Source organism: Oryx dammah, unplaced genomic scaffold (assembly GCF_014754425.2).
Source record: "Oryx dammah isolate SB20612 unplaced genomic scaffold, SCBI_Odam_1.1 HiC_scaffold_18, whole genome shotgun sequence".
Taxonomy (NCBI): Eukaryota; Metazoa; Chordata; class Mammalia; order Artiodactyla; family Bovidae; genus Oryx; species Oryx dammah.
The window spans coordinates 77,532,393-77,541,417 of NW_024070202.1; the positions used below are offsets into that span (position 1 = coordinate 77,532,393).

A 9,025-nucleotide genomic window follows, 5' to 3' on the forward strand; every position below is an offset into this window, starting at 1 on the left:
TTCCCGGGGTTTGAAGAGACCACTCCACCAGCACGCTTGAATCTAGCGCGTCTGCCGGGGCCCGCGGCCCAAGGACCCCTCGTCGCCAGGTTTCCGCGGCCCATCTGTCCCGCCAAGATCCAGTCGGAGGAGGCGAAGGGAAAGGGGTGGAGTGGATATTCCGCTCCTGAGAACTATTCCACTCCCACCAGCCACCAACCGACCACTAACCCCCTTTCCCCACCCCCTTGCGGTCAGGACAACCCCAGACACCACTACCGCGACTTCACCTCCACCGTCCGAGGGCAAAGCCCCTGACCCGCGTCGAGGAAGTCTCTCTTACCTCCCACCTCCTCCCTCTCAGCTCCCACCCCTAACCCTAGTCTCTCCTCCCCGGTGGTCCCACGAAGGGGAGGGGACTTTCTACGAGGGTAATTTAAATAAAAGGTGTGCGCTCCGGTTCTATTTGCATAGAGGCGGGGCCTCCAAAGCCGACCTCCACCTCGCTCCGAACGACCCAGAGGGAGCGAACCACCCGGAGACTTAATTTGCAGGGGGCGGGGCCTGTCCCTTTAAGTAGAGCCGGGAGCCACTTCCCCTTCTAGTCGGCTTCCGCCCGCGGTCGCTTCCGGCTTCTGTCAGCCTTCCGCCCGCTTTTTTCTGGCTTCTGTCCAGGCTTCCGCTGCTTTCTCTGGGCGCCGCGGGTGGCCGGGGCCCTAATGCTACCGAAACGACGGCGAGCTCAGGTCGCGTCCCCCAGCGCCGCCCCCTCTTCCGCGGCGCGCTTCCCGGGGGTCACTATCTACCTGGCCGAGCCACACATGGGCCGCAGTCGCCGGGCTTTTCTCACACGCCTGGCTCTCTCCAAGGGTTTCCGCGTCCTGAATGCTTACAGGTGCGCGGTCGTGGCGAAGCTGCCGCTAGGCGGGGTCACCTGCCCGGGGCCGCCTTTCCAGGGCTTTCTTTCCGAGGGGTGCGGGGCGGGTGCTGGCCAAAGGCCTCGCCTCACCTAGGAATGTGGCACGCCCATATCTGTATCACCGCGCCGTCGCGCCTGCCGGCCGGGGGGCGCTGCTGCGTGGCGTGAGGGCCTGAGCACAAAATGACCCAGCTAGGAATTCTGCAGCTGACCAGCCACTTGTATATACGGTGTAACCTTACAGCTGAGGATATTGAGATCTGAAAAAACTCCCACGCAGCTGACCCTGGGGCGGAGGGGCACCTGAGGTTTTTGTATTCCAAGTTAACCCTGACACTTCGTGGTCAGTCATATGGCTTTTGTTAATTTCCTTTTTTGTAAAAGGGTGTTAGCAGTTATGGCCAGGAGTGTTTCTGTAGGACAAGGAGAGAACATGCCGGAGGCTTTGTAAAAGTCATGCGGGTGTATGTTGGGTTAGTAATGTTTCGTTAGGTGAATTCATCTTGCCCTGTTAGCTAACCAGATCTCTTTCCTCAGAGCTGAGAAAGTGATTTAAGTGAGACTTCCAAGAGTAGAATTAAACCAAACAAAACGGTCACAGAAGCAATGCCAAGAGTAAGAGAGGAGGGTTTCCATCGTTTTTGAAGTTGAGAGAGCAAAGTGAACCTAGGGGCCAGTCCCCCTGAAGCTTGGTTAACCATACCAAGGGTTGTTGCAGACCCACTCAGGATGATGACAGCAGCCTAGAGTGTGCTGGGCACTAAGCCCTTTTGCTTATTATTAGCTTGTTTAATCTTTACAGCAAGCCTACAGAGTAGATATATTAATATCTCTGCTTTGCAGAGTTGAAAGTCAAAAGTACAGAGATAAATGATGTGCCCAAGGGCACAGAGCAAGTGTGGGGCAGAGCTGAAGTTCAAAGCCAAGTAGTCTGTCTCTAGCACTTGGAAGTAGGACCCACCCACCCCCACCCACCCTGCTTCCTGGACCCCAGGCCCCTGGCCTCTCCTTTCTCTGGGTTTCAGGGAGAAGAAGACAGACAAATTAACACCAAAAAAGGGTTGGGCTTGTGATCCTAGCTAGAGCAGAGAATCACAGCTCAGCAGATGCTGGAGTGATGGAGATGTTTGGCTGCCAGGAGGAGGGGCTGAAAATCTGGAGTGAACAGATGCTCACCAGGCAGAGGGGATAGTATTGGCAAAGGCTTGGAGATGTAGAATGGAGCAGGAAGAATGGCAGGCCTGGGACAGGGCTCCAGACCTCATAATCTCTTCCCTCCACCCAGCCCAGAGGTGACACACGTGGTGATGGAGGGGACCTCAGCAGAGGAGGCTGTCTGCTGGCAGGAGCGCAAGACATCGGGTCTTCCTCCAGGTTGTACCCGCCCAGTGCTTTTAGACATAAGTTGGTTCACAGAGAGCATGGCAGCTGGGCAGCCTGTCCCTGTGGAGTGCCGGCACCGCCTGGAGGTGAGCCGGGTGGAGGCTTAGGGTAGAGCCACTGAGGAACCCCCAGTGCTGGCCAGACCTCAGCTGGGACAGGTGACATGGCAGCAGTGGCTCAGTGTCCTTCCCGTGAGTTGGGCAGTGAGGGCCCCATCCAGACCACCATGGGGAAGGTCCCAGTGCTTCCTGGGTGAGCACAGTGGAGGGTTTCAGGTGTGGGCTCAGAATAGGGCTGCCTGCATTCAAATCCTGGCTCTGCCCATGAGCCACAAAGGTCTCAGAGTCCCCATCTGTGACGTGATAGGCACGTCAGACCCACTTGATTGAGAGGAAGTGACAGAACACGTGCCCTGTGAGAGGTAGCATTGTACTGCTACTGCTGCTCTGGCCTCTGCCCTGTGCCTCGAGCAGTTCTGCCCTCTCTAAGTCGGCTCCTGTCCTGAGAGCCCTAGGTGACCCCCCTACCAGGAGAGGTGGGGCTCTGGAGGGCTTCCTGGTCCTCTGCCAACCCTGCAGCCTCAAAGCAGCCTGTGCATTGCCCATCCCTAGGTGGCTGTGCCCAAAAAGAAGATGCCAAGCCCAGCATGGATGCTGCCCTATGCCTGCCAGCGTCCCACACCCCTCGTGCACCATAATGCCAGCCTCTCGGTGAGCTGTGGCTCCCCTGTTTCCCTGGGTTGGAGCCAGGCCCTCCCGTGTCCCAGCCTTGGAGGGAGGGTTAGGGTAAGGCATTCCACCATCCCTGCCTCTCACCAAGGACCCTTTCCTGCAGGAGGCTCTGGAGACGCTGGCAGAGGCCGCTGGCTTCGATGGCAGTGAAGGCCGCCAGATCTCCTTCTACAGAGCGTCCTCGGTGCTCAAGGCTCTCCCCAGCCCGGTCACAGCCCTGAGCCAGCTGCAGGGCCTGCCCCACTTCGGAGAACACTCCTGCAGGGTTGTCCAGGTTTGTGCTCACTGCATGTAGAAGGGCAGAGCTGTGACTGTGAATGGGGGGTGGCGAGGAGGCCTGGGAGCCTGGTGAGGGCAGGTGACTGGGTGGCTCAGAGCCCAGCTGTGGCCACTGATGGTGCCCAGGCAGCAGCAAACCACCCTATTCACCCACATTCCTCATGTGTAAATTTGGTCTGCACCACCTGCCTGAGGCTGACTGAAAGGTCTCAGCCAAGAGAGCTGCCAGGAGTCTGGCAGGCTGGTAGCTGGCATCGTGGGCATTGGCCCAGACTGTGAGGGATGGTGGGAAAGGATCCCTCAGCATGAGCACTTCTTTTTAAAATGTGAAGTTGTCCTTTTGTACGTTACCACTGAGCAAATTTATCATGACAGAAGAAATACTTTTGAATTCACTTACGCGTGTTTTTTTAAGAAAATTTATTTTATTTTTTGGCTGCATGGCATGTGAGATCTTAGTTCCCTGACTGAACCTGCATCCCCTGCTTTTAAAAGAAGTCTTACTGAATTCCATCTGTGTTTTAAAAAAGCAGTTGACATACCCCGAGGCTTGTTTATCTGAGAGGTGGCCCCTGTTCCTCGCCCAAGGGGCCTGGAGGATCCCTGGGTACATTTTTCATTACAAGTTCCCTGGGATCCTGGCCCCACAAAGACCCCAATTCTGGGTGTTGGGGGTTCTGTCGAGGCCTTGGGCCCCCCAGCCCTCTTCTTTCCAGTGAGGCTATGTCTCCTCCCACAGGAGCTGCTAGAACACGGAGTGTGTGATGAGGTGGAGAGAGTCCGGCTCTCGGAGAGGTACCAGACCATGAAGGTATGCAGGACAGCCCTGAGCAGGGGCCCACAGCTCCACGGTGTTCCCCCAGAGCCATAGCAAGGTTACCATCATGTCAGGCAGCAAGAGGGGGTGGCAGGGCCCACCCTGGGCTCAGAGAGGGTCTTACTGAGGACACCTGATATGCATGAGGCAGCCAAACAGATGGGCAAGAAAGTTGTTTTGAGCACAGGGAATTTTCTAGATCACTCAGCAGCATCTGTTCTTATTTGACTATTGATGGCATATTCTCCAGGGTATTACATGGCCCGGCATCATAAACAGCACCCTGAACAAAACAGATCCTTTCTCTGGGGACCACAGGGACGATTATGTCTGAGGGGCTGCTCATCCTTGTACTGTCTCTCTCTCTCTTGTGATCTCACATGCTCATTTGTTGGTGTCATCCTGCCTGTGTCCACGGCGCACCTCCTCGCTGCTCCCACCCACTTCTGGTCTTGTGGATGCTCACTCATGCTTCTCAGACACCCCAGTTTTGTGACTGGAGGTTGTCAGACCAGCGACTGGTCATGGAATTGGGGCTTCCCTGGCAGGGTGTGTCAGGTGCCATGGAAGGTCACCCAGGATGTGAGCATCAATGAGGTGGGGAGCTTCAGAGAGGTAGAGGAGCCATGGATGAAGCACGGAGGGGCTCAGGGGTGTGAGGGCAACACAGGAGTTGATGGGTAGAGAGGTGCTGAGAGGGGGCAGAGCCATCTGTCTCTTCCTGAGTGCCCCTGAGTCCCAGAAGGCATCCAGGCCAGGAGAGAAGTACATGAACAATGAGAGGTTTATTGTTACAAACATGATTAGGTTATTCTCAGCATCTTTACTCTCAGGAGTCTGTTGGTGAAAGTGATCCAGTTCATGCTGTTGGTTCAGGGGATCAACACAGCCCGGTCTGCAGGAAGTAGGACTCAGGGACATGAGCGCCACCCTACTGTTCTTCCTCCTGTGCACGCCAGTGGCCTCCCCATGAAGGTGCCCCTGGTGTGTACTGCAGCCTGTACCACTGCAAGGTGGCCCTTTTGTTTCAGCTCCAAAAGTTCCTGAGGAGGGACTCTTAAGTGGCTGGCCGAGGGCAGGTGCCCACCCCTGACGAACGAGCTTTTGTCAAGGAAGAAACAGTGAGTTTCTAGGGCCCACCCTGTGTGTGGAAGACCCGTGCAAGGGCAGGCAGCCGCCCTATGAGAGGTCGGCTCCAGCCACATAGTTTCCACTCGCCTGGACACCTCTGCTGACCCATGGCCAGGCAGTGGTACTTGCTGTGTTTGTTCCTGGAACAGAGCCATAGCCAGCCCCCAGCTATTCCTTCCAGATCCTGCTAAAACAACCCCTTAGCTGTTAACTGCCCGTTTTTGCTGTTTTTAAGAGGCAGAGCCACAGTAATAAATCCCAGCTACTGTTGGGTGGGAGCAGTATGGTTTTCCCAGTGAGTGGACAGACTGTTAGGATGACTCCTTTGGTGATGTTGGAATCATGGGCTAGAACTGTACAAGTTCTGAGGAGAGATCCTTTTCAAGGAAGGGCCTGATCCTTCCCTGCCATCCCCCATGATGTTTGTGTCAGGGCCAGGCTCGGGGTTTGAGTCCTGCCTGTGCACCCACTGTGTGGCCTGAGCAGATTATTTAAACATGAAAAATGTGAGTAGGGATGCCGCCTGCCAGACCACATGATGACTTAATGAGGTCATTTGTGCAGTGCCAAGGGGTGCTGTCCTAGGACATGCCTGGCATACATCAGTGTCACCATCATCTTACTGTAAGAGCTTTGCTCCTGACCACACTGTACTCATCCTTTAAACAGCTCTTCACTCAGATCTTTGGGGTCGGGGTAAGGACTGCTGACCAGTGGTACCGAAAAGGGCTCCGGACGCTGGATGACCTCCGAGAGGAGTCCCACAGACTAACCCAGCAGCAGAAAGCAGGTGAGCTTTCTGAGAGAGGGCAGAGCTCTGGGCTTCCCCAAAGCACCAGGGCCTGAAAGCCTCCCACACCACAGAACCCTTACTTCTGATGCTTGGCGTGTGCTCATGGCTGCCTGTGTGGCAGGGAGCAAGGTGAGTGTGAAAACAGGCATCTGTATTTGGTGGCTTCCTGAATCAGTGGAGTCAGGACCCACTGCAAGCCATTTTCAGTGAATGATAATGGTCACAGTAGCTGCCTCCTGGTTAGACTTGGACCTGAACCAGGTATGGACCCTTTACTCCTGATTTCATCGAAGGGCGAGCAGGTCAGAGAAGCCCAGGCCCTGGACTAATTTAAAGTGTGGTGCTTAGTGCCCTGGCCTGCTGGCTGATGCTCAGTGGGGAGAGGTTCCGAGGAGCCTGCTTGTGGGAGGTGGCACTGTGCAATGGAAAGAATGTGAACTTGAGAGCTGACTAGGTCTGGATTTGAGTTCCATCTCTGCCACTTACTAGGTAGGAGACCGTGGCCCTGAGTTTTGACTTCTCTGAGCCTCAGTTACGTTCTCTCTAAAGCATGGGATTCTGTGAGCTCTTTGGCGTGGGACCAGCATGTGGCAGGTATTGAATGGATTCTCCATCTCTCCACATGGCCTGGGTTGGGGCCCCTTCTGAAGGAGCCCCACAGCCCAGCACTCGTTGCCTCTTTGAACATCTTCCCAGGGGCTGGGGGAGGGGAGGCCACCTGGGGGTCCTGGGGGAGCTGTCTGGTTGGTGAGCAGGAAGTGAGACCAGAGAGCCGTGTGTCCAGTGGAGCGTTATGCAGTGACTTCTGTGGTGACATCTGTTGGTTCCACCTGTTCACCTCTCCCCAAGGAATGGCCAGCAGTGCTTACCGAGCTTGCACTGTGCCAACGGCCCTAACTCCCACACTTAGTCCCCTCCTAACAGTGTGTGGAAGGTACAGTGATTTCTCTGACGGGTGAGGAGATGGATTTGGGTTCAAGTGAGGTGTTCTTAAGTGGCAGAGTCATCCTCTTCATATCTACTACTTCCTAGTCCCATTTTATGGATAGGAAAACAGATATTGAAAAGGATAGTCTGTATCTTGATTGTGTCAATGTCGGAATTCTGGTGTGATGTACAATAGTTCTGCAAGATGTTACTGAGGGCGCAGAGGACCTGTTATTTGCTTCAACTATATGTGGATCTACAATTATTTCAAAATAAAAGTTTAATATTTAAGAGAGAGGAGGGGTGGTGGTAGATAGCTAGAGAGAGCTGGGTTGGGCCAGTGAGGAGCGCTGTACTGTCCACAGGACTCCAGCACCACCAGGACCTGAGTGCCCTGATCCTGCGGTCAGATGTTGAGGCCCTGCAGCAAGTGGTGGAGGCAGCTGTGACGCAGACCCTTCCTGGGGCCACTGTTACGCTGGCCGGAGGCTTCCGGAGGTAAGGGGACTCAACACGCTGTCCGGCTCAGCTCCAGGCCCTCCTCCGGGAAGGCGTCTGAGGTGGGACCACTGAGGTGGGCCATCCCTCACTGAGGGGTTTTGGGAGAACATGGAGGCTGTGAGTCAGACTGGCCCCCTCAGGGGGAAGTTGCAGGGCCACGACGTGGACTTCCTCATCACCCACCCCCAGGAGGGCCAGGAGGCAGGGCTGCTGCCCAGAGTGATGTGCTACCTGAAGGAGCAGGTGAGGGGCTTCCTACTTCCCCTGCTGAGAGTCCTGCTGGGGTTCCAGCTCCTGGTTTCTCAGTCCCACATGGCAGTGCCCGGCCACGTCCGTTCTCCTCCAGGGCCTTGTCCTGTACCACCAGCACCAGCACAGCCAGCAGGGAGACCTGACCCAGCAGAGCCACACCATGGATGCCTTTGAGAGGAGTTTCTGCATTTTCCGCTTGCCGCAACCCCCAGGGGCTGCTGTAGGTGGCTCCCAGAAGCCCTGCTTCGCCTGGAAGGCTGTGCGGGTGGACCTGGTGGTTGCCCCTGTCAGCCAGTTCCCCTTTGCCCTGCTTGGCTGGACTGGCTCCAAGGTAGGGAGTGTGCTGCTGGGGCTGGCCCTGGGATCTGGGGCTGGTGGCCCTGCTGAGACGTGGTCACTTTTTCCCCAGCATTTTGAGCGGGAGCTACGCCGCTTCAGCAGGAAAGAGAGGGGCCTCTGTCTGAACAGCCATGGTCTGTTTGATCCGGAGCAGGTGTGTTCCCATGATGGGAGGCCTGAGGGGTAGGAAACGGCTTTCTCTTTGGCCCACAGTCTGAATCAGCCTCAGGTCCCTCAAGCCTGGAACCCACAGGGCCCTCAAGGCGCATCTACCATAGGGCTGGGCTCTGCCAGCATTTCTAGCCTCCTTCCCATACCTTTCTCGGGGAATCTGCTGCAGTGGAGGGAACGGCCCCCAGGCCCTAATGCCTGCATTCTGTTGCAGAAGACGGTTTTCCATGTAGCCTCAGAGGAAGACATCTTCAGACTCCTGGACCTTGAATACCTTCCCCCAGAGCAGAGAAATGCCTGATCCTATCAACCCCACCTCTACTCTGGAAATGGAAGGGGTCATCTGAGCGAGATTCTATTGGTGTTTTTGGCCCCTGACTATTTCCAGGCAGAAGATGTGCTGCTGCCCCAAGTCCTTACCCCTTCCATGTGAGAGCCCTATCTGTGAACCACCACTCCCCCACCTATACCCAGTTCAAGATGTAATGAAATTAGCATGTGGAATAAACAAAGCTATATTTTCTGAATGTGCTGCTGGTGTGGGTGACTGAGGAGCACAGGGCCTGGTTCTGCCCAGAGGTCAGCTTTAGGGTGTCACTGAGGGTGGGCGATGTTCACCTAGCAAATAGACTTCCAGTTATTTCTCCAGCAAAAATGGGTTTATTCCCGATCAGCAGAGAATCAGTCTGTAACCATGGCAAGCCATGTGCAAGTCCCCAGCAAAAATGGAGAGGAAAACTTTTATAGAGGGGAAAAAGGAATTTGGGAGGCCTATAGTAAACATGAGTGCATGGCTTTTCATT

General features: G+C 55.4%; 1 protein-coding gene across 4 annotated transcripts; it reads left to right on the forward strand.

Moving 5' to 3' along the window:
* The first annotated feature begins 450 nt into the window (after nucleotides 1-450).
* Nucleotides 451-8,749, forward strand: POLM (DNA polymerase mu). Of its 4 annotated transcripts, XM_040259863.1 has the most exons (11): nucleotides 453-874; nucleotides 2,184-2,367; nucleotides 2,893-2,991; nucleotides 3,116-3,286; nucleotides 4,031-4,102; nucleotides 5,909-6,029; nucleotides 7,325-7,457; nucleotides 7,601-7,703; nucleotides 7,807-8,043; nucleotides 8,122-8,205; nucleotides 8,437-8,749. In XM_040259863.1, the coding sequence occupies exons 1-11, from the start codon at nucleotides 699-701 to the stop codon at nucleotides 8,521-8,523; spliced, it is 1,467 nt and encodes a 488-aa protein (XP_040115797.1). In that variant the 5' UTR covers nucleotides 453-698; the 3' UTR covers nucleotides 8,524-8,749. The 4 variants fall into 4 exon arrangements, with proteins under 4 accessions (XP_040115794.1, XP_040115793.1, XP_040115797.1 ...); XM_040259860.1 differs by having other exon boundaries at nucleotides 451-874; nucleotides 7,807-8,234; XM_040259859.1 differs by having other exon boundaries at nucleotides 452-874; nucleotides 7,807-8,205.
* Nucleotides 8,750-9,025: the final 276 nt, after the last annotated feature.